Source organism: Trachymyrmex septentrionalis, unplaced genomic scaffold (assembly GCF_001594115.1).
Source record: "Trachymyrmex septentrionalis isolate Tsep2-gDNA-1 unplaced genomic scaffold, Tsep1.0 scaffold16, whole genome shotgun sequence".
Lineage (NCBI taxonomy): Eukaryota > Metazoa > Arthropoda > Insecta > Hymenoptera > Formicidae > Trachymyrmex > Trachymyrmex septentrionalis.
The window spans coordinates 3,502,975-3,528,189 of record NW_017304758.1 but is presented as its reverse complement, the minus strand read 5'-3'; the positions used below and the strand labels follow the sequence as shown (position 1 = coordinate 3,528,189).

Below are 25,215 nucleotides of genomic sequence, written 5' to 3'. Positions count from 1 at the left end.
TATATATATATATATGTGTGTGTGTGTGTATATAAATATGCACGTTTTCTCAAAAGTCTCTCTGTTTCTGCCTGGATATCTTCTTTGTCTTACTAAACTAATTAGTCGGGCTAAAGAACTGGACTAAGAAAGTATTGTGAACTGCACACAAAAAAAGATACATATCATAGCTTGTAAGAGTCTTTGCCTTGTAAGGAAGTTCAGCATGTTCACAAAGCACAGATTGCAAAAGTGATGGCGAATATATGCACATATATACGAGCTGTCGCAGATCTCTTAAAAGAAATTTGGCCGTTTGGTCTTGAGTCGGAAGTACCTCTGCCGAAAGAGTTAATCCCAGCATAAAACTTTATGTGTTTATGACGTATATGTAAATGTATCGTTCAAAATTACAATACTTCAAAAAAAATTCTAATAGCTAAATGTGAAATACACGATGGTGCATATGAAATAAACCGAATATATTTCTGTCATTCCTTTTGACTATCAAGTATTTTCTCCTCAAAAATATGCGTTCATGTATACATATAATCGACAGGGTTGGGTAAGGTCAAATTAAATATTAATAGTTATTGAAAAAATGTAACTAAATTAAGTTAAAAAGTTAAGAGTCTAAGGCCCATTTCTATCAATGTAGATTAACTTTAATCTTGGTTCATCTTACTCTTCATCTTGTTCTAATTCTTAGAAGTATCTGTAACTTTCCAACATATGATAAAACATTACGTAAAATATTAGACAAAATATATTATAAAATAACATTTAATAATTTTATATATTTAATGTGATATTTTATACATATTCTAAATATTTTATTAAAATGTTTCAAGCATTTCAAAATAGTATACATATAATGCATATTTTATATATATTATATTAAAGGATATTTTGTAAAATGATTTCTGTTGCCGGAGAAATGATTCAAATTTTATTCGCATTACAGATGACATTAAAAAAATATTTCGTTGCATTCAAACATTCTTCAACTATAAATAAGGCTGATTACGTTGAGTGCTTTCTATCTGATGACACAAATCGACATAAATGTCATTTTTATATTTTTGTTAATCTCAGAATGTCAAGAAAGATGGAATGATATTTATGTCTCGTTTCTAATAATGCAAATTAACTTTAATCTCAATTTAACTTATTATCTATCTTTTTCTAACTGTAAGAATTATAATAAAGATAGATAGATATTAAAGTTAGTTTTATATTTGTGGAACCGAGCCTAAAAATTAAAAATAAAGTATAATTAAATTAAATAAAGATTGTGAAGTTAATCTATAACATTGGCAGAAATGAACAATAAATAAAAAGCATCCTTATAATACTCCATAAGTATCAGCATGATTCTTGGGTGCATTCCGTTTCACGCATAATACGCATGATGCATCATTTATCTTTGTTATTCACCGAATGTTAAACAAGAATAAATGATACATTATGCACATCACGCGTGAAACAACATGCACTCCTTAATTGTTTTGACAATGATGCGCTATTTTGTGGACATTGAAACAAGCTCGACTGGACATTGCATATACTTGTGGCATATATATGGAAAAGCCGATTTTAATGGAGCGAGACTGGAATACGTTACCGCATGCATACTTGTATTACATAATTTTCAAGAAAGAATGAACAAATAATAATTCACTCACGATACGATTCCTCTGCTATCGTCCTATACCTTCCCGAGCCATCTTCTCCTCCTGCCTCTCCTACGTTACAATGGCTCCTCTTTCGTGGCGTTTGCACGACCGGCATGATATTCGTGAAAACAGCAATGAATTACGATCGCTCGCATTAATCAAAACTCGACGAAATACACTCTCGACACGTGACAAATACCTCACTTCCTAACGAGACGAATCGAAATATTAACGCGAAAAAAAGTACGATCACGCAAATACAACTTACTCGGACTGACGAGCGTTCCGCGAATGAGTTGGAACGAGTCTCGAACGTAACGGAAGAAATTCGAAAGTCGCGCGGCCAACTTCACTTTCATACGACGTGAATCAATTCAAGAGCTATAATTAGAGTATTGTGGACTCTAATAAAAATCTAATGCAATAAAAAAAATGTAGATAATTCATAAACAGTTATGCATTTTATCATTTCAGCTGTTTAATGTAAAATAAATAAATATGAGTCTAAATTAAAGATGAATATGCATCTAGATGATTAATTAAATTATAGCCATATTATATACATTATACGTTTACAGGCATCGCTGAAATTAAGACAATTAATAGAAATTTAACATGTTTTTCATGCTAATGCCCCATTTTTAACAGTACAATAGATTACGTGATCAAAATTTATGCTAATTGATGCTAATAGATATATTTATCAATTTTTATTAAGTGATTTGTTTTAATACTAAAAATTGGTATCAAACGTTAACATGAAAAAACACCTTTACTAATTAGTACGCGTATTAAGTGCGCGGTGTAAACAAGAGTTCTGTTCGCATTGTTTGAAATCTCTAAATATTTTTGCATTTAAAATGGAATAGATATAATTTTCGCATTAAAAAGAGAGAAACGAAAATACTAAGTGCAAAAAGTGCAAGCAACGGGAACAGACCTAAGATTTGGGTGCGGTCGACTTGACGATATAAATATTTCGAAGTTTTTAATTGACCAATTAAAAAATGCTTCGAAGTATTTATATTATAGTATATCGAGTGGACTGTAGTTTATAAATTACACCTCTGATGAAATTTTTATACGAATATATTTGGACACTTTCCAGAAATACTAATATAAATTAATTTATTTATGCAAACGTCAACTGAAAACTAATTATTTTAGAATTATCTAATATTTTTGAATCCTCCTTTTTTCGTTCCAAATAAAATAGCGCAATCCATATTTCCAATATGCATGTGCAACATGTACATCTACAGTACACAACGTTTTCAGCTTTTTGCGTACTTTTCAGCTCTTTTTAGGTTATGTGTCGTGCAATTATATTACGAATGCTTCAAGTAATTCGTGTAATAATTTTATGAACATAAATCCACTTAAGAGATTTATAAGCTAAATGTAGCTTCTCCTGATATGTAACAATCGCATTCATGTATAATAATAAATATCAGATTTTTATTATTAAGACTCCGTAATTTGGAATGATGACGCTACGTTTATTCGACGAGGTGAGAAATTGGAAATAATGAACTGTCTGTATGGAAGTTACTATTATGAAACACATTGCCTCTTTAAATATATTTCATTTAAGTCTAATCTGTGATCTCTGCTTCCTGTTTTTTGCTTTTTACCACTTTTTTTTACTTCTCTTTTCTGTTATCTTAGCTGTTTTTCCAAGATAAAAAATTTCAGAAAAGATAATTTTATCAATAAAACAGCCATAAAGAACAAAAAGGAAACAAGAAGCAAAGATCACATTACATTATAGATTTTGGACTTTAGTAACTTTTATATTGCTTATCGCTTGTTTTTTAGGATTATTCTACACTGGATGCTATTCCAAATGTGTGCATGGAGAATAGTGAAATGGAGAGTTATGATTACCTGAGAGAATGTATCAGCAATCTGGAGAATAAGAACTCTGAAGTCGGTCTAGCAGCTAATTCTACAGGTGTCACAGACATTAGTTTACAGGGAGATGGTTTAGATGATGTTAATTTGAATAGTATTGATTTTAATTTTATGAAAATCGAAAGCTTATTCCTACAAAATACCTTGGACTCTACAAATTGTATAAAGAATGAAGAGGAGAAAACAAAACAAGGCAGTTCTATAGATGTTGATATTTCACACTCGATTCAACATTTCAACACAATGAGTCTGAACTTCTCAAATTTTTCAAACAACAAAGATTCAGATAATATAACGACTGTTCATAATAATGATTCCTATACATTCGACAAAGATCAATGTTTAGAAAGTAAGAACATAGAGAACTACAATTGTTCTGTCAAACTTTATACAGAAAATATAGATACAAATTCTAATGTCGCTAAAGATGTCAGTAATATAAATCAAAGTATTATATCCGAATTGAAACGTGAAATAAAAGTTAATAATCTGGAGTTATCAGATGGAGATGAACAGTTTCAAAAGTGTGAGCAATGTCTAATGACCTTCAGATATAAAAGACACTTGGATCGTCATTTGGAAGGTCATCAGAAAAATAACTGTCCTCATTGTAATGAAAAATTCGCCAGACGAAAGCATTTAGATGTTCATTTGTTTCGCGCACATGGAGAAAGGGTAGTTAGACATCCTCATTTGTGCGACGTATGTCCGAAAAGTTTTCCCAAACGCGCCCTTTTGAACCGTCATAGAGCAAAGCACATCTATCAGAACGGCAAAGTATGTTCGGATTGCGGAGATATGATAAATATAGATACAGACGAAAAAGAACACAAGGAGAATCACTGTAAAAAAAGGCAATTCAAGTGCCAGCAATGTTCGCAAATATTCAGTATCAAGCAGACATATATATCTCATATTCAGAATCACGATAACTATAAGTGTCCACACTGTGATATTACTTTTGCATCGAAGAAAAAGGTGCACGAGCACTTTAAAGCGGTTCATATCCCAAAATTAAGCGAGGAAGAATCTGCAAATGGTGATGAATATTAAAATTGTATTAATGGGACAGTTCATTTTTCTTGTACTTATCTAATAATGTTATTTTACAGGTCCATATTTTTGCGCTGATTGTAGACACTCGTTTGTAAAGAAAGACGACTATTTTCGACACTTGGAGTCTGCGTTACATCTAAATAAAGTTAACAAGGATATACCTGTAAGGGCTATATTCTCCTGCACAATCTGTTCGAAAAAATTAATTACGCAAAGAGCTCTGGATCAACATGTCAGACGTATTCACAAGGGCGCAAAGCGATTCGTCTGTAATATATATGGGTGTACGTTTCAGTGTGCCAGAAGGACAGATCTGGATAGGCACAAACATCTACATGTAGAAGAGCGAAATATCGTATGCGAGCATTGTGGCAAAACATTTACCAGTGTCAGCATCCTCAAAGATCACGTACTTTATATTCATAGTAAGGAGCGACAATTCATCTGCGAAGAATGTGGCAAAGCTTTTAAGAGAAACAGTTTATTGAAAAGACACAAATTGTCGCACGAGCAACATCGGCCGTTTGCCTGTATGCAATGTAACACCGCGTTCAAACGCTCGCACCATCTCACTCGTCACATGGAAACTTGTCATAGAATTACACTGGAAAAAAAGAAAAAGGTAAAAAAGAATTCTTGTGATAGTCTTTTAAGATATATATTTTGTGTATAAATAACCGTAATTATAATTTCAAGGTGGTAAAACTCATGAAAACAAAGGATGGCCATCTTGTGCCAGTGCCAGATAAACTAAACAGATCAGAAACTGATAAAGTAAAAGTCGGAAAGGGATGTGAATCAATTGCAAAAAATAAAGAGAAAGATTGTTCCGTTATAAATGTAAAAAAAGAGGCTGCAAATGCTAATTCGCAATTGGAAATACAACCATTATTAAATCCTGAAGAAAATTCCGAATGCCGGAATTTGTCGTTAGAACCTACAAATTTATCTATCGTCGAGTCTATTCCTCAAGTTTTCTCATTAGTAGATGTAAACACGGGACAAGTGCTTACTGTAGAAATTACCAATAATTCGGAATTGTTACCTACTAATGAACTTGTTAATCAACTTGGATCAAATTGTAATGAAATATTGAATTTACCCGATTATCCAGATACAGAATTTCAAAGTAGTCTTCTAAATATCGATCAAATGTGTTATGACAATACAAATTACTCAGAAATATCATTGGAAAATATTGAAGGTTCGTTTCCGCTTGTAAGTAATAATAATAAGATGGAAATGATAGAAAGCTATTTAACTCATGAGTTTCCAGCATTCCTTAATATTTGAAGATTTATAGTATGGAAGATATATGTATGTATGTTGTTTAATTGGTAATGGTTGTTCACATTTTAAATGTCATTATGTGTTATCGTATTTTATTAAAATATAAAATTATTTATTTTGTTAACAACGAAGACTATGTTATTAAATTTTATAAAATTTATTTTTTTATACTACAAGATGTAATTTAATATTTTAATTTTTTAAAATAAATAAATACATATTCTTTCAAAGTACAAAAATTTTATTACCTCATATAATAGCAAATATTTTAACAAATATTTTCACACAGAGCTGTATTATACATTATATAAGATATTATTTTATTAAGATGTATAAACGTAAAATTTTATTGACTTGTTAAAATGTACACTAAGTTAATATGTGTATTAAATATGTATAATTTGACATAAAAAATGACAAAAGCTACATAATAATGTATTAATCTAGATGTATTTAGTTCAACTTTAAAACATGACTAATAATATTAAACATTTGAAATTAATTGAAAATATATATGTATAATATTAATCCGAAATTAAATTTTGAAGTTTTTTTTATACAGATCTAAATTTTACGCATAGCTGAATCAAAATCCTAATCAGTTAAACTAGTTAAAAAATGAATACTTTTCTTTTTACCTTATTCCTCTCCACTATTTTACATTTTCTATAATGCATATGTAAGATGGAAATTAGTGAAACTTATTAACATACAAATATTTTCCTCTTGCACATGTATCATTTAAAATACGTGCAAAGACTAGGAGAAATCGAGAACTTATTCGATCTCTATTTGTGTAAGATTAAAGGATTCAACAATTAAATGTGTATCTTTAATAGAGCATGTTAAAATATAAAGAAAACTTTCATAATTTTTAATAATCTATCATTAAATTATAACACGTATATATGTTTCAACTATCATAAAGTCATAATTATTTTTTGTAATATAAATATAAACCAGTAATAAATATGAACTATGATAAACATCTTATACGAATTATTGGCGACGTAATAAATCAGTAATTCTTTTATAAATTCTGTGTATTGTATCAATTTGTATGTGTATAAACATATGCATATAACACACACACACACACACACACACACACACACACACACACACACACACACACACACACACACATATATATAAACATAATTAGAAGAAAACCATATTTCATGTATTTATATTTACCATTTATTCATCAAACGTACTTGTATCGTTAGAAATATATAACTTGATATGTAATTAAAAAACTTAATATATTTAATTATATATTTCTGTTAATTAAAAACAAAGAATACAACTTGTCTTGTACCTCATTAACTCTGGTTTGTCTTTATCCATTTTCTTTTTTCTTCATGAAACAAATCTATGTACAAGTATACCGATGACAGCAGCAGATGCTCCAATCGCAGTCCATAGAATTCCTTTAGCGAGTTTACTTTTTTCTTCTACTTTTATATTCTTTGACGACTTATCAGTCTCTTTATTTATACCCAACATTTTAGCATACAGATGCTTTTCTTTCTCAGTCTGTTTTAAAATTATTTCTTTTAAAGTTATTAATTCTGTTTGTAACGATTTTATATCTGGATCTATCTTTTGCACTTCAAGGAAAGCCATATAAGCCTTTCCATAATTCCCTTTGGCTTTTAATATCCTTCCTGTAAACAATATAGATATATGTAAAAATATATATATAGAATTGGATAAAATATAATTCAAGAATACGAAAAAGCTAACATATTAAAAAAAGACAAAATAACAATAAGAACTTTAGACGAGATTTTTTATTACCTTTTCTAAATAGAGCTTTTGAATTTTTTGGTTGATACTTCAGAACTCTCTCTACATTTTCTAAAGCTGTGTTGTAAGATCCTATCTCAATTAATGCAGCCGCTAAATTGTTATATACTTTTATGCAATCATCCAATAGTCCCTGCAGTTGGCTATCGGTAATCGGCCCTGATTCTTCATTTTCTTCATTCCAATTCATACCATCTATTTGTAGATACTCTGACGCTCTCCGATAACACTGTATTGCAAAATTAAGCTCCTTGCGAACAAACCACCAATTTCCACGTTGGCGTTTCTTGTTACTACAAAGAAATAATGTACAACATGTATGTGATAAAAAGAAATTAAAGATACAAATAACATAGTCTTAACCTTCAATTATTTATGTGTATGTGTGTGTGTGTGTGTGCATGCGCGTATATCATAAATAAACTGATTACCCTAGTTCTCTCCTTTCCTTGACGCTTAGACTTTCTATATCAGGACTATCCTCTATTGCTTTCAATTCAACTATGTATGTAATAGTAGCATTAGGTGGTATAGATTCTTCTCCACGTGTGCCATAAGCAAATCTAGGATCGATTTTTATTTCAGCAATTTCACCCAATTCCATCAATACAATCGTTAGGTCTAATCCCTGCAGTTTGATATATTGTAAATAAGATACTGACAGTTATAATACAAATAATAATGTTATAATAATAGTTATAATACCTGTACTACTTCAAAATCTCCTAATTGTATCGAAACATTATCTTGATCTTCCACTACTGTGCCATCATCAAGCACACCAGTAAACTTTAATGTACATATATCTTTTTGTATTGGCTTTACATCTTGTGTGCCTTTCTTTATAACTTTCTTCATCAGCTGACCATTTCCAATTATATCTAACCACTCCTCCTTAGATTGATCCTCCTTCAGCTGATCCTCCTTCAGCTGATCCTCCTTTGGTTGATCATCCTTCGATTGATCCTTAGATTGATCTTCCCTAGGTTGATTCACCTTAGACTGATCAATCTTAGATTGATCTTCCTTAGGTCGATCCACCTTAGGTTGATCTTCCATAAGTGGATTCACCTTAGGTTGATCCTTGTTAAATTGATCCTCCTTAGGTTGATCCTGCTTAGGTTGATCTCCCTTAGATTGATCCTCTAAAGAAGAGGGTTTAAGGGGTAATACCTCACCATTGTTATCGTTATTAGATATCTCGCAAGAAACATCAGTCAGCACCTCTTCCTTTGACGACATATTTTCATTCATCTTAGGCAAATAAAAATTACTTCAATAAAATAACCCTATAAATTATATTTCTATAATATAAATATAATGGATTTTCTCGATTTTTTCGCAGAAATGAAGTTATATTTACATAACACAGTTATTCTATAATCGTATAATATAAAGTTACACGACATCGAATATGTAATATATTGGAATGTTTAACCATGAAAATTTCGCGTAACTTTTCACGAAGCTTTCTTAAAATCTTAAACGCAGAATATTGTTTTTCTGATTTGCTTTAAACTAAAAATAAATTTCTGTATAAAGAATTTTGTTCCTAGAATCTCATTGAGCGCTGCTGAGCGCTGTAATAATGAGAATGATTAAGCAAAATGACGAAAAATTCTTGTTTGATTTGCAATAAAACTGGCTTGATCACAAATTTAACAAGCGTCAAATAAACAACAAAATAAAAATTTTACTGCATTCTTCCGTTCTCTTTATTTTACCTCAGTAGTGTAAAGCGTGATGGTCATTTTCAAAAAAAACAGACTAGGGAACAAACAACTCGTATAAATTCTGCTCACTGTTGTGGTCTGTTGGAAGATGCCACGACAATCGGACAATGCGATAAGATTCACACGTGCGACATGTATCGAAAGTAAACTACAGGAAACTAATTACTGAGTCGATAGTCGAATCGTTACAAAACTTGAAGATTCTCGAAGATACGTAAAAAAAAATCGTTACGTAAAGTCCTATTCAGACTCACAAAAAACTTATTAAAATGTACACGTAACAAATCAGTAATCAGCCAGTAAGGTCTCCGAAAGATAAAAATATAAATTACATGTTTTGTGTAATTACGATTTATTACATCATTAAGAATATAGATGTAAACGTTATAAATATATTGTTATAAACATAATGTTATGTGACGATGTAAATATTTCTAAAAGGCCCGATTTCACATTATTTTGCTTTCCATTTAATGACACAGTCGACACAGTGCCGTTCTATCTTTGTCACTCTGTGAATGCCAAGAAAAAAAACGCTTGTGACGACTTGTATCATCAAATGGAAAGTACCCTTTAACTTTAAGCGACTTAAAACTCACTTTCTCTCTTTAAAGCCGAGAGAGTAGGATAGATAGTCTTAAGCTTCGCTTAAAGTGGAAATAACCTTAATGCAATCGGACCAAAAACTTTATTTGTGCGAGGGATCGAGAATTTGTTTACGGAAAATTATAGCGTTATTCTAATTGAAGTAGATATATCCGAAGTGGGTGAAAATATGAATGGGTGAAAGTGTGATTTTTTTAATTAGCTCACAATTTCTACGCGCATACATACGCATACTATACGAATACACATGTGGATAATGGAAAGTTCGCAGAGGTCATGTGTCAGCCTTTTTCCTGCTTTTTCCTATTACCATCGAAATCGCCTGTATACTACCGCCAGTTCATTTTCAGGTTAGGGAACTACGTGACTATATATATTTTCTGACACTATCGATAAAATCGTATCGTCAAAAGTAGATATGGTTCGTTTCTGTACTAAATCCTCAGCGTAGAAGCGTGCCGACTATTCATAGTATAATAAATTCTTGAATAAAAAAATTTTTATTTCGCATCTCCTACATATGTAAATAAAAGTTATTGAATTTTAATAAACGAAATTGAAAATTTAAATAATTTAGTGAATTTTGTCTCTATAATTATTAACAATTATAGAAACTTTTAATAAATTCAAATTTTTCTAAACATATATTATCAATTTAAGATATAATTTAGCAGAAGCGAGTTATTGAGGCCTTCCACCACCCCCGCCAATTTCATCGGCGATCCTCTTTTCTTCACACATACTTATCCATAAAAAAAAACGAGCTACTATATTAAATTTACTAGCCCGTTTTTGCAGGTAAGTGTTGTTTTTAATTTATTTTTTATTTTTATGCCCAATTATTTTATTGTATTTCGTTAATGAAATTCCAAACTTTTTTAATATTATTCTGTATTGTAATCCTTTATACAATTCGATATTACAATTATAATAATTATTTACAAAACAATATACAATTATAAATGCTGTTCAAAATATAACAAAAATGATATAGTGTAGAAGCATAATTAAAAAATTGTAGTAATATGGAATTATACGAAAATGTCGAAAATACGTATCATGCATAACATACATTTTTCTAAACCGATGTTTAATGAAATATGTGTTTGATAAACGCAGAAGAAATACTAACAACAATAAGATTGTATTTACTATTACTAGAGAGATATTTAAATAATAATATTTGGGAGCATCCAGGTGAAGTTTCTGAACGCAGTTCAATAAGTCATTCAATGACTTGATCAGGGTATCAATCGTGAAACTTTTTTCCTAGAGTGAAAAGTGAAAAATTTTTCCATCAACTTCAATGGTTAAAATTTTCATTTTTCACTTTCCATCCTAGGAATAAAGTTTCATGATAGATACCCAGGCTTGACTGGGGTTCAGCAGAAAAAAACAGCTTTATAAATAAATGTATACGATTTTTTAATACAATTGGTTTACATTTATTAGATCCAGAGAAATTAAGAGAAATTAAAAGTAAAAATCAGTTATATTAAGGATCTTATGACAGTTTCAAAACTGCTTTTTTTGCTGAATTCAGCCAATGAAATATCGGTTACGTTTGGAAAGTGTGCTATCAGCGTTATTGTATCATTTTATTTTTGTCTTACTTATTGTTTATTAGTATAAAACCAGGATAAAATGATGCGATGGCTCTCGAACGTGCATTGTAAAACGGCACAAGAAACAAAAATTTCATTAATTGGATATTATATAATGACAATCAAATTGAGATCAAAGATCGAGATAATTTGTATACGAAAGAAATGCTCGAATCTGTTAGAATTTGCAAAAGCATGATTGACGCATGATTGATATTTTAATCTCAATTGATAAAAGTAATTATAATGTTCGTTTATTGCTTTCGACGTGAACTTGAATAACAGACACTGATTATTTTTATCAATCGAGATTATAAATATTTGAAAAAAAAACGTGGTGTTATAAATTACATAATTTAATATTCAATGTCGATCAATCTGAGAAATGCAGGCTGAAAGATCCATCTGATAAAGATGAAAAAATCTCTACTCGATAAGTTAATATTTAAATATATCATATTTTAATTATATCGTACGTAATCTATTTACGAGTAAATGTACTTCGTGACACCTGTGAACTTTCGCGCGAGTTAGATCTCGCAATATTTCATGTTGCTTCGCATTTGCCAGGGATGTAATACAATCTATCAAAGGCCATGTCTTTTGTGTCTGAATTAAAAGAACTCTAAAATTTATGATTTTTTTTCTGTTGCCAAAATTTAATCTGTTCAAGTACTCTGAGTAAAAGTAAAATTTGACAACATTTTAAAGAAACGCTTAATGACATGCATAATTTCTGATTTTTATATAAAAAAAAGGGAATATATCTTTTTCAGTAATTGAATTAAGAATTGGGAAAAATAAACGCATTACCGATCGTTATTTGTTGGTTCTCCAGTTCTAAACGCATCATCAAATTATAGACAAATTATAGACAATTATTGCTGCGTTCAGTAGAGCTTTGCAAAATTGCGTTGTAAAATTATTTACGATTGTTGGTTTGCACATTATCCAGTGAAGAACTAAAAGCAGGATCAATTAACATGTTAAAGAATAATTTTACAACTGCAGTGCTGCTTTTTTTGCTGAGTTTGTAAAATTATCGAAATTCTAGATGCTGCGTAATCAAAAATCGACGATTATTCGAAGGATAGAAATCAATACATACAAGAAAAGCAAATTCTATTCTTCGAGCAGAAAGGCGAAAAATCGAAATGCAAAAATAAAAAATGTACTTCGAAATCAATATGGACTCAAGTACGATAGATTTTTTCAAATAATTTTTTTCGATATGAGCTCGTATAATTGTATATTATACAATTATATATATATAATTGTACATACAATATTGCAACAATAATGTTGCAATTGTTTTGTGCTGTTAGAGAACCTTAATTGAACTAACTCTACACCTTTTTCTAATCCTAAAAATTTAAACAAGATAAAGATCGAGCAAGTTGAACCGAGAATAAAGTTAATCTACACATTAGAAGAAATGGATATATTAATTTAATTTTAATAGCAAAAACACTATGAAGCAATTATTGTATTAAAGGTGATTTATCATAATTTTGTACTTAAGATCGTCTTAAATTAATTTAACAACAATAATTAAAACTCTATAAACAATTATTGTATACATACATATTATATCTTCTTGAGATATTATCTTATTAATATACATATATTTCTATCAATGCAGATTAATTTTAATTTATTTTTTCTTTTGTTCTTTAACTTTAAAAATTAGAAAAAATAAAGAATAAATTAACTTCCATTACCATACGAAATTAATCTACACGTGGAAAACGGGCAACAGTCAATGACCCTGAATGAACTGTTCGATTCAGTTCAATTCAATATATCAAATCAAGAGGGACTATTAAACGTGAAAATTGTCAATTTATCGTTCAAATTCATGCCCTAAAGCTCGTATCAGTTTCGATTTGCAGTTATATTCGACTATCAAAAACCAAATTGAGCTAACTAAATACATTTTATTCATTTATTCTCACATTCGCGGGCCCTCGTGGTGACTCGCTCGTTACGTTACCGCCGGGGAAACGGGCCAATTGGACGCTCCCACATTTCTAAGCGTGCACACGCGTACTCGAAGCACCATCGCATCCGGTAGTGGTCCACTCTGACAGACCACTGCAGGATCAGACAGTGTGGTACTTTCATCGTCCATAGCATCATGAGGCTGCTGCTGCTCATAGGCTTAATAGCCGTTGTCTCTTGCGCGAGCAATGGGCCGAAAGTCACCGACAAGGTATAACGTGCGAAATATCATCTGAATATTATTTGCAAAATATAAATTGTGAATACGTGGCATTTCGCCGGCGCGAGATATTTTTGTTGCACGTATGGAAAAATCCGTGCGTCACTTACGAACGAACAATGCCTTTGTCCAGCAGCGTATATTCGCCGAGTTTTCTCACAAAGAATCGTTTACTTAATATTAATTAATGAATAATTTATCAAATTTTTAGGTATGGTTCGAAATCAAGATCGGCGATGAGGTTGCGGGTAGAGTAGAAATCGGTCTGTTCGGCAAAACCGTTCCCAAGACAGTCAAGAATTTCGTCGAGCTTGCCAAACTGCCAGAAGGTGAAGGGTACAAGGGCAGCAAGTTCCACAGAGTAATCAAAGACTTTATGATCCAAGGAGGTGACTTCACAAAGGGAGATGGCACTGGAGGTCTTTACTTTTAATTGTTTAGGGCAGATGCGTACTGTTTAAAAATCAGCTCGGTAGCTAACACCTCTCTTCATTGTCTTATTGAGCAAGATAGAATAAACACTAGAACTCTATTCAGTAACTAGCTGTTCTAGCATCTGTTCTCTTTTGTTTTCTATTTGTCTCATTCAATGGGACAGGATGAGGTGATAGCAGATACTTTTTATTTGGTAACACAAGTGTATGCACAGATAACGTTTTATTTTTGTTACTGAATGTTCAAAAAGATAGAACGCGATGTTTGTGTTGATTTGTACTATTAATGCCCGTTCCTACCAATGTAGTTTAGTTTTAATCTCGGTTCAACTAACTTTTTCTACTTTTTCTAATAAAAATTAAAAAAAAGAGCAAGCTGGGTCGAAATTAAAGTTGATTTACATTGGTAGAAACAGGCATAAATGGAAAGCATCCAGTAATTAGTTCGCTAGCTGAGTTTTGAACCTGAGCTGAGTTTTAACCTGGTTTAACACAGATACATTTGATTTTGATAGCTGATCTATAATCTACTCGTTAGGTCGCAGCATCTATGGAGATCGCTTTGCGGATGAAAACTTCAAACTGAAGCATTATGGCGCTGGATGGCTGTCCATGGCCAATGCTGGCAAGGATACCAACGGGTCTCAATTCTTTATCACAGTTAAGCAAACACCTTGGCTCGATGGTAGACATGTCGTCTTTGGCAAGGTTATCAAAGGAATGGTAAGAACACTGTTACAATGTTTATTTGTTATTATTACGTGTCATCTTTGGCAAGATTATCAAAGGAGAATGGGAAGAACACTGTTTACTTGTTATTATTACAATAACTTACAGAGAATGCACTTTTTTACTTTACTCCATTAATTAAGTAAAGCTTGTTCTTTTCATTAATTTTTTTTATTTTTCTTTTCACTTTGGAGAGAAAAAAATGAAGAGAAACGATGTAAAATGTTAAAAAAAAGCAGACTTATAATTTCAATATTTTGTTGCAGGATATAGTGCGCAAGATTGAGCAAACGAGCACCGACTCACGAGATAAGCCACGCAAGGACATAGTCATCGCCGATAGCGGCGCAGAGACAGTGACAGAACCATTTAGTGTATCTAAGGATGATGCCACTGAGTAAATTTCAGCATTCGCCAACAGCCTCATTATTCTTTATTCCTTTATTTCTTATACAAAACGATCTCTTGGGAACTACATGGTTTTTGACAGCCTTGTTGGTTTTTCTAAATGGATGAGTGGCACTAATGATAATCTGCGTCATGGTAACTGTTTACCAGTGTTCTAATGACAGGATTAACAGGAGAACGAGGGAAGCGACATCAACGAAAAGCGTTTTGTAGGGTCATAAAGTGTTAAAGCAACAATCAATAAGTAATAGAACAATTGTTTCTATTCTAATTGTTAAAAACTATGTATAACTCGCATTGCACGATACATTTTGTACGCAAACAGATTTTCTACATTCACAAATAAATGTAAGTTGTTTAAAGTATCGTCGTATGTGACTTTATTTCTCTTACATAAGAAAACTGAATCACATGCCTTACCGAATTGATTGATAAGATAAATGGCCAGATATATCGCAGTTTCCGATCGTATATTAAAGAAATAATTCTACACATATAAACCTCAAAATCAATATTTTTAAAAGATTATTAATATAATATCAATGATATATTACAAAAATATAAAAATTATCAATTCTTACAAAATCATGGATATTTATAAATTTTTTAAAAATATTTACAAAATATTTTAAATAAGATATATTCAAAATAGCGGTTCAATGACCGGATCCATGCAATTTGCAATATTGGCATATAAAACTCCCTGCCCTGCCCTACTTGTAGCAATTGGCAATTCTGAATTGTTGTTTTTCCCATGAAGAACTCGTGGCTTTTCTTCTGAATTTTATGCTGGAAAATCAATGAAAAATGTTCTCAAGACAATTATGTCTTATCTTCGCGCATAAATGGATTCGAAAGCGAAACAACAATGCTTTGCGGCGTTTTCTCTCAATCAAAAATCAAAAAGATGTAAAAGTACGGTAAGTAATTAGATTAGGTTAGGTTATAATAATGTTTGTGAATGTAAATAATTCCTGTTATGTCACTCCCGAGATATATAACAGTCGCATATTTACTTCATTAAATATTCATTATGTTTTAGAGAGTCAGAATTAAATTATTAATTGTATTGCCTCTTTTTTACAATTAGAGAGAGATGGAAGTCCACTGTGGGTTTGGAGATCCACGCTCAGATTGCTACGGAATCAAAATTGTTTTCTAGTGCATCTACCAATTTTGCCAGCCCGGTTAATTCGTGCGTTTCATTCTTTGACTGCGCCATACCAGGAACATTACCTGTGAGTTATTAATAATCGGTTATAATAAATCACCTACTGAACGTAAACTAATACAGTAATATGAAATCAATATTATAATTTCCTATTCAACAATGTAACTGTTATAACATTTGTTATATTTATATTGTTAAATTGGTAATAATAATATGATGTAATATTATTGTTAATTTGTGTTTTGCAGAAATACTCTTTCTTGAGTAAATAAAAATAATTAACTTTGCAAATTGTTACAATAAATATTAATTATTGTCGTAGATATGTATATATTGTAGGTATTGAACAGGAAATGTGTAGAATTAGCAGTGATGACTGCCTTGGCGCTATCCTGCCAATTGAATGAGACTTCTTTGTTTGAAAGGAAACATTACTTCTACGCAGACTTGCCTGTGAGTGATAAGGCTATCAAACAAAATAGATACTTATCGTTATTATCTTTATTAGTGCAAATTCTTTAGGCAGGATTTCAAATCACTCAACAAGGACAACCTATTGCTGTTAATGGTGAAATTAAGTTCCATGTTTTCACTCCAGGACTGCACAAGTCTCCATACTTGAAATCTTCCAAAATTAAACAGATTCAATTGGAGCAGGACAGTGGCAAAAGTTTGCATGATGAAAATGTAGCAAAGTATTGAGCTGATTGCTATTTGGTTCTGTTCGAAAATTAATAAAAATTGATACTTGATATTTCTATATTTTAGAAGTCTGATTGACCTTAATCGAGCCGGAATACCTTTGATGGAATTCGTGTTTGAACCAGACTTGGTCGATGGTGAAGAAGCGGCTGCGCTTGTAAAGGAGCTTGCATTTATGTTGCAGTTACTGGGTGTCTGTAGCAGCAAAATGGAAGGTTGTTTGCTGAAAAATTATTTTCAAGTTATTGTATTTTTATACAACTATGTGTGTGTGTGTGATATATCGGTTTTTATTATCTTTTTATAAATTGTAGAAGGAGCACTTCGCGTGGATGCCAACGTTTCTGTAAGCAACCGAGATAGTTTAGGCATTCGAACGGAAATAAAGAATATTGGAAGCGTGCGTGCTGTCGCTGCGGCCATTCAATATGAAATAAATAGGCATATTTCTATTCTTGAGGTCGGTGATAAGATGTTCAATGAGACTCGCGCTTGGGATGCGGTGAATAAGAAAACTGTTCCTATGCGTGAAAAAGAAGACAAAGAAGTAACATAGCATTTCGATTTTACATTGCTACTCTTATATTACGAATTATTGAAATCACCTTAAATATTTTCAGGATTACCGATTTATGCCTGAAACAAATTTACCACCTTTATGCATACATCTTAGAGAAGATTTACCGAATAAAAGCAATTTAGTTGATGCTGTAGTACTGAAAAGACAACTACCCGAGTTGCCGGAGCAAATACGTCAGAGATTAAAGGACGTTTTTAAGATATCTCCTGAAATAATTATAGCTTTAATGGTAAATCTTGGGTATGCTCTATAATGAAACAAGTACAAACATTTTTTAAAATATTTTATATTTTTTTAGAGTGACTTTGCATTATTACAATTATTTAACAGAATAACAAAAAATAATGAGAATCGTGAACCGCAACTGGTCGCTAAATTTCTCGTCATGGAACTGTTGACTTTTCTTTATAAAAATAAACTAACGATTGAATTTTGGTAAGCCTCTTCTTTTTAAGTAAGATAATGTTTCGAAATAAAAAATACCTCATAAATTTTCAGTGTACCACATGAAGATTTTATTGGTCAATTGATTGATTTATTACAAGGCAATTTAATTAATTTAATAACGGCAAAAAAGATTTTGAAGGAATTAATAGTCAATTCAAATAAACTACCAAAGGAGGTAAAAATCTCATTTTTTCACAAAAAATATGTGGTATTTACAGCTTAAATATTTTTTCAACTTACATTCATATAATTAATTTTATTTATTACACATAGATCGTTAAAGAGCACAATTGGTTCCTGATATCAGATGAGAAACAATTAGAACAAATATGTTTAGAAATTATAGAAAAAAATCCAAAACTTGTATCAGCATATAAAAGTGGCAAGAAAAAATGTTTTAACGCATTAATGGGAGAAATAGCAAAGACTACGGAACAACGTGCAAATTTGGCTATTGTTGCAAAAATTATGGAACGATTACTGAAATAATAGTATGATAAAATGAAGAGGGAACGAATTACAATAAATCTATTAATGAGTTAGTATTGTGAGATGATATATTGCAAATAAAAATAATTCAAATTTTAATTAAAAGCAGTTTTATATTGATTACTTACCTTTAATTGTATATGACTCTGTTGATTAATCACATTATGCTATATTATATAAGGATTTTTATCAATGTAAATATTTTAAAGAATATATAATATTATTACAGATATATAAAGGAATTCCATTATAGACTTAAGTTTATAAAATAATAAAAATAGGTCCACACACACATATAAGTTTGTATTAAATATTTACACAAATATTATTTTCTAATAAACTTCATTACGAAATAACTACATTGAGTCATCATTTTTTACAATTGTTTACAATAATATCATTAAAAAACATGCCAACTGTCAATTACACATTCCATTATTCAATATTTATAAATTCGTCTTTATCCAGAACGTATTGGACAATCATTATTGGTGTTGCTATAAGAAAATAATAGGTAACAGCATTTTATATTGGACAGGTAGTTAAAAATAATAACACAGATTTTCTACATCAACAGTTCGAACTGAAGTTACCACAGCTCTAACATACAGTAATTTTAGCACTTTAAGGAGATTAAAAATCCCAATGTGTCTAAAGTATATTTTACATATCTGTGATATTATATAAGAAAATGTATTATATTACAGAGTAATTAAAAACATTTACTCCCGTATATGCATCAAATTTCTGCTTATACTGCAAAAATGGCAATGATGGAAGGATTTACAAATTGCAGTCTTCAGAGAAAGGCCACTTGAGTAGCAAGGTCATGTTCTTTGACTCCTTTATCACCATAATTTCATCAGGAGTAATAGACAGATATATCGCTTATTGCTTCGACAATGCAAACAGTTTCGATACATTATGGATTTGTTTGTATGTAGTCAGAGTGTTTCACAAAAACTTACTTCGCGAGTAAAAATTCTTTTTTTTTCAAATTACTAAAATGCCACATCACCATTGTCTATTTGTCTGTATTTACAAAATGTCCTTATAAAGAATCAACATTGATAACGCGATTTGTTAAAAAAGAAAACTGTCCGTAAAGATTAACAGTTCTTTTCTTTCTTTCCTAATAGTCAAATAAAATAAACCTGACTTTTTTTTACTATAAAGCATTAAATTGATTTTATATAGTGGATTATAAAATTTATCTTTCTGACATTATAAAAAGTAATTCCACAAAGTAAAATTCCTCTAAGTCTTTTACAATCAAGTATTCACAGTCTAAGAATAGGAGTAACATTTCTTTTCGCCTTTGGCACAGCCATGCGATTAATTGATCTCACAATTGGAATAAGTTAAATAACTATAAAGATAAATTCATCGATAGCGTGACGCAAGATTTGTAAGAATACTAGCGATAATGATGATGCTGCTATAATTAAAGCAATTCATTCAACATAATTGTAATACAACTTAAAATTTCATTACGATGTGTAGTTGAGACTACAAGATTTATTTGGATAATTTGCTGATTACTCTGATCAAGGCACCATTTTCATCTTTTAGCCTCTGATTTTCGCATTTTAGTTGGTCCATCACCTAGAAAAAAAATATCATACTAATTCTTATGCGCTAATTAAGAACACAGCAGAGGAGAATACAAAGAAATAATGCCGTTATAGACGGAATAATTTCAGTGCTCACAAAACAACAGGAGGATAAATGGAAAGAGACACTCACAAATATTACTGCAACCAAAAGTCATTAAAGTATTCGGGTAATGTATGTACTAGCAAAAATTAATAAATGTTCAGATACAGATAAGAGAACTGAAAAATGACCGCGAATAGCAAAAGCGTTTCATCAATTTATGATCATCGTATTATATATAATACGGAATCATATCAGATCAGAATCACTTTATTTCTTTCAAGTTAATCATTGCATTTATACACAAGTATATATTCCTTTATAATTATTTACATTTAATTAATATTGCATTGATATTGATAAATAACTCAAACAAATTGTTTAGATACAAATCCGACTCTTGGAAATTTTCATATATACAAATAGTCTACAAAAAAGTTCGCAAATTTATCCTCAAACTCATACACAATCTAAGAGCGAGACTTAATTAGCGAATAATTAAGACAATTTAGTAATGCAAAATTATTCTTATCTTATTGATACAACATTTGACTTCAAGTAGTAGGGGCATTTCATATGCAAGAAATAATTTTATGTTACAATTGCAACTGTCATTTGTCATATTTTTTGTTGAGCACTTTTTGAATACTACAAAATAATATCGTTGATACGAAAGCTTTCTAATGCATACCATGGAATAATGATGAGTATGCAATATTATACGTAAAGTTAAAGAGGGATTAATGTCAATTTTGTGGATTGGCTATTTTTTAAATTCTATAAAGTGCAATAAAGTGCAACAATTTAACATTTAACATGCTTTCTTAGAAAGAAAGAGAGAGAGAGAGAGACAGAGGTGAAAATCTAAGTTAATACAGTGTAATATGTGTTGAGATTTTAACAGTCGAATATGTTTTGGGAATTGAATAATTTTCACACAGTTATGATTAAGATAAATAAACTGAAAAGAATAATTAACTGCAGAGTCATGGCTTTGTCTTTATGTGAAACACGTGCTAAAATGATCGATGCTTGATGATGGCATTCAGTTTACTGATGTTATTCTGCATGTTCTGGATGATGGTTTTATAAGGAGGAAAGTTTCCTAAAGTTAAAATTGTGATAGCTATATTCATTCCTATATGCATCTTATAAATGACAGACTGCGTTCTTTCTTATCTCTTGTTAAAAATTTGTTTTTCTTTTTTAGTAAATGTATTATTAAATAATTTATTTATAACATGCATCACACAATTAGCCGGGATAATTTATTATAATTGTCACGTTTGGAATTTGAAACATCTTGAAAAATTTTATACATATATAAAATATGTTATATACGTAATTATATGCGTAAGATAACTGCCTTGATAATACATTGCAGAAATAAAAGTATTATTAGTATCACACAAGAAGATACATGAATGTACAATATTGATTGCAATACTTAGAGTAAAACATATGTATTATAGAAAGCCTGAAGTCTCTCTTTTATAAAAGTAAATTGATACCTTTAATTAAAAATTGATTAACGATACGCGTTATATATTGGAATGTATTTTGCAAAGCTGATTTGTACGATAAGTATGATGAGTGGTATCATTTTTGTTTTAATATTGGCGATCAGAACACAAAATTATAATTAATCATTCGATTAAAAGAGTAATTAATTAATTAATGTTGTACGTGAGATACGATGTCTATCGTAAACGCAGATGCTGTCATTGTGTCCTTTACCTATTTAGTATTGGTGAGTTTGGATACGACGCGGGTAAGTGCCCGATTTTCGGCTTTCAATCTCTCATTTTCAGCTTTGAGCTTTTGCAATTGCTGTAAACAGTTAAACAATTAGCCTAAAACCCCGCCATTGTTTTTGCGAGTCCCAAAATAGCCAAAAATAAATAACTAATTCGCGTTCCATTAACAGGCGAGTAAAACCGCGTGCAATTCCCCGCTAAAACTACGCTGGAAATTCTGAGAAGCGGAACTCAGTGAAAATACAAAATGGATTATTGAAAATTATTGTATCCCGCCAAAAAAAAAAAAGAGAAAATGAGTACCAATTGGAAATAGAGAATAAGAAAGAGAGTAAAGCGCCAATTTGCGTAAAATTGCCAGGTAAGGAAAAGCATATAACCGAAGCGATCGGGTCTTCGTACAAAAATAATCATTGCTGTTTTTGCTTGCCGCTAGCAGTCACAGCAACACAAGAAAAAAAGAGATGACGGTGTGTAACTAACTAAAAAATCTAAAATTGTAAATATACTCATACGTATATTCGTACACAAAATCACAGACAATTGTGTCGAGTCTTCTCATCATTCAATTCAACGTATGAAAGCATTTCTTCCATTCGCTTTCACATACATAACAGATTCATAATGTAGGAAGTGTATTAAATCTTTGCGAACTTACCTTCAATTCTTCTTCCATCTCTGAAAGTTTCCTCTCCATGGCTCGCCTTTCCCTTTTTTCTGCCTCAGAGAGAATTACTTTATTTTGGTTGATTTGCATTTTTTCCAATAAATGCCTGACTTCCTTTAATTGTTCGTCGGAGCGCTTCAGTTTATCTTTTAACCTTTCATTCTCGACCTGAGATTCTTCGTATAATTTCTTATAATCTAATTCACCGTTTTCGGAACTATTGGATTTTAATCTGATTGGTGTTGATGAAGCTTCTGATGATAGCGAAGATATCGAACCTAATCTAGTAGCTCTCCCAGAACGATCGTTTCCGCTCTAAAAGAGAAAAAAGATTAAACATAAATTTTTATTACAATTGTATCATTTCTCAAATTTTTATTACTCTAAAAAAATTATAATCTGTAATATTAATAAAAATTGGGTATAAATGTGAATTTAATAATATAATATTCGATAATATTAATATTACTGAATGTTATATTATTAAATCCATATTTAATTTATTTACGTATACAAAATATGTTTAAATAAAAAGAAAAAAATAATAGTTTAATCAAAATCATTATTTGAAAATATTCCAAAATCCTGGAAGTTTTATAAGAGATTTAAGATGCAAAAATCAAGGAAATTGCTTACAACATATCCCTCAGAACTAGTTAAACTTTGTAAACTGGAACTTCTCGAACCGATATTAAGATTCGGTTTTACCTTCGATCTCTTAAAACTCTCGGTTTTTTGCATATGTGGCCGAGTATTTACGTTTAGATTTAAATAATTGTAACTGGGAGATGGACTCAGATTCAAAGGACTGACAGCTGTGTGAGAAGGTAAAGTCACACCACCATATCCCGTTGACGTTCCACCATATGTCGTGAAAAGATTCTGATAATTCGGACTGTTCGTAGACTTCGTGAAAGGAGTTGTTCGAAATAAATTGCTACTCTTTTTATTCTTATTCAAAAAATTAGATCCGGAATATAGATTTGGAGATTTTACGCCCAATAATCCCGCGTTAAATGTTAAATTATTTGGATTTAACGAGAGCAAACCACCGATCCGTGACCTGTTTCCAAAAATTGATTGCCCATTTGTTGACGCTTGAGCTCGTAAGCCTGCAGCTGTTGTTGGCTTAGTCTGTGCTCCCTTTCTGTACGAAGACATGATTTGCGTCACGTGCGAAGTGTTATTACGAGGCACTACAGCATCGGCAGCTCTTTCCGCGAGATTCGTAACATTCACATAAATGATTTGCGAGATTTTATTACGGCCTGCGATATTTTAAACGCAAACTTTTTTCGATTTTTAGAGCGGAGCGTGTATACACCGCGGATAAGAAACGATAGACTGACTGAGACTGGGCAGGGGAACCCAAGACATCAGGCAGTTCGCTTTAAAGCATTACTACTATGCGCTATTTTTGGAATGCACGCGGAGACGCACACAAATATCAAGGTTGTATGTTTCGGAGAATAAATGCAGCTTGTACCGTAGTTTAAATGATTTTTTTTTCAACACAATGGATTAAATATAGATGCATTTATAAATAAATAATGTATAGATACTACGATATATCTAGTTTTATAATCAAAATAAGTTCAAAGAGAATGAATGTAAATTTCGTAATATTAGATAATAGCCGTCACGTGTGTGTGTGTGTATGTGTGTGTGTGTGTGTGTGTGTGTAAGATTTATATAGAACGCATTAGCAATCTGTCTGTCACCGATATATAAAAAACTGAAATGTTTTGATGTTCATGAATGCTAAATATATATATAAGCGGAATGATTCTAAATATCAGATTCCAAACGCGTTAGGCAGAATACTTTTAGACACAGCGGCCATGTCCATGATCATTTCTTTTTGTTTCAATTATCGATTAGGGTCTTAAATATATAATTAAAACTCTTTGTCAAGATCAATTTCGATAACCTTATAGTTAGAATAGTAGAAACTATACATTAAGATTAAGCAAAATTATACGTTGACGTTTATCACAATTATTCTTCTGTTTATTTTTATATCAAATGTCGTATTTCTCAAATATAAGTGACAAAATAATGAATGCTAGACTATTTTTATCGAGAACAGAGGCTATTTTTTCAAGAAGCTAAAAATAACTTGAAGCTATGGAAACCGTTTACATCCAGTGAATGAAAAAATTAAGCTGGAATATTATGGAGTCTCCAGAATAAAGAAAAAAATAATTGTACGGAATTAAGAAAATGCTCTTTTTTTCATAATACTTGCGTCTCTTTACGCATAAAGTAATAGTTTAACAGTCGG

At 31.0% G+C, this 25,215-nt stretch overlaps 7 protein-coding genes across 14 annotated transcripts in view; 4 read left to right on the top strand and 3 right to left on the bottom strand.

The window, feature by feature from the left end:
- The window catches only part of LOC108746021, a 92,397-nt gene extending 90,677 nt beyond the window's left edge, over window positions 1-1,720 (bottom strand). Inside the window, exon 1 of the mRNA XM_018482497.1 lies at window positions 1,665-1,720. The gene's annotated coding sequence lies outside the window, so the exon portion shown is untranslated. The remainder of the gene's footprint in view (window positions 1-1,664) is intronic.
- The window catches only part of LOC108746020 (ITG-like peptide), a 14,663-nt gene extending 8,433 nt beyond the window's left edge, over window positions 1-6,230 (top strand). The window contains exon 6 of the mRNA XM_018482494.1: window positions 6,214-6,230. The gene's annotated coding sequence lies outside the window, so the exon portion shown is untranslated. The remainder of the gene's footprint in view (window positions 1-6,213) is intronic.
- On the top strand, window positions 2,890-5,918 carry LOC108746016 (zinc finger protein 595-like). The gene is made up of 4 exons (XM_018482487.1): window positions 2,890-3,166; window positions 3,474-4,608; window positions 4,682-5,247; window positions 5,322-5,918. Exons 1-4 carry the CDS (start codon window positions 3,140-3,142, stop codon window positions 5,916-5,918), a joined length of 2,325 nt encoding a protein of 774 aa, XP_018337989.1. The 5' UTR covers window positions 2,890-3,139.
- A 973-nt stretch (window positions 6,231-7,203) lies between the features above and the next one.
- On the bottom strand, window positions 7,204-8,981 carry LOC108745929 (peptidyl-prolyl cis-trans isomerase FKBP8). Its single transcript, XM_018482348.1, has 4 exons — window positions 8,433-8,981; window positions 8,159-8,355; window positions 7,719-8,020; window positions 7,204-7,585 (listed from the first exon to the last, which is right to left on the bottom strand). The coding sequence occupies exons 1-4, from the start codon at window positions 8,979-8,981 to the stop codon at window positions 7,278-7,280; spliced, it is 1,356 nt and encodes a 451-aa protein (XP_018337850.1). The 3' UTR covers window positions 7,204-7,277.
- Window positions 8,982-13,720: 4,739 nt separating this feature from the next.
- On the top strand, window positions 13,721-15,825 carry LOC108746065 (peptidyl-prolyl cis-trans isomerase B). Its single transcript, XM_018482588.1, has 4 exons — window positions 13,721-13,882; window positions 14,103-14,310; window positions 14,864-15,048; window positions 15,321-15,825. Exons 1-4 carry the CDS (start codon window positions 13,808-13,810, stop codon window positions 15,453-15,455), a joined length of 603 nt encoding a protein of 200 aa, XP_018338090.1. The 5' UTR covers window positions 13,721-13,807; the 3' UTR covers window positions 15,456-15,825.
- Window positions 15,826-16,213: 388 nt separating this feature from the next.
- LOC108746061 (glutamyl-tRNA(Gln) amidotransferase subunit B, mitochondrial) lies at window positions 16,214-18,873 on the top strand. 2 transcript variants are annotated; one of them, XM_018482584.1, is made up of 10 exons: window positions 16,214-16,382; window positions 16,553-16,700; window positions 16,973-17,086; window positions 17,156-17,328; window positions 17,402-17,550; window positions 17,650-17,882; window positions 17,956-18,144; window positions 18,214-18,350; window positions 18,414-18,537; window positions 18,636-18,873. In XM_018482584.1, the coding sequence occupies exons 1-10, from the start codon at window positions 16,270-16,272 to the stop codon at window positions 18,849-18,851; spliced, it is 1,596 nt and encodes a 531-aa protein (XP_018338086.1). In that variant the 5' UTR covers window positions 16,214-16,269; the 3' UTR covers window positions 18,852-18,873. The 2 variants fall into 2 exon arrangements, with proteins under 2 accessions (XP_018338086.1, XP_018338087.1); XM_018482585.1 differs by lacking the exon at window positions 16,214-16,382 and having other exon boundaries at window positions 16,634-16,700; window positions 16,956-17,086.
- Window positions 18,874-20,053: 1,180 nt separating this feature from the next.
- The window catches only part of LOC108746058 (protein phosphatase 1 regulatory subunit 12A), an 18,043-nt gene continuing 12,881 nt past the window's right edge, over window positions 20,054-25,215 (bottom strand). For 6 of the 7 annotated variants that reach the window (XM_018482581.1, XM_018482578.1, XM_018482580.1 and 3 more), the window contains 3 exons: window positions 22,923-23,246; window positions 22,245-22,337; window positions 20,381-20,456 (listed from right to left, as the gene is read on the bottom strand). In XM_018482581.1, the coding sequence (XP_018338083.1) occupies window positions 22,245-22,337; window positions 22,923-23,246 (417 nt within the window). In that variant the 3' untranslated portion in view covers window positions 20,381-20,456. Of the gene's footprint in view, window positions 20,457-22,244; window positions 22,338-22,922; window positions 23,247-25,215 lie in introns of all 7 variants that reach the window. The other variant, XM_018482576.1, reaches the window with a different exon arrangement.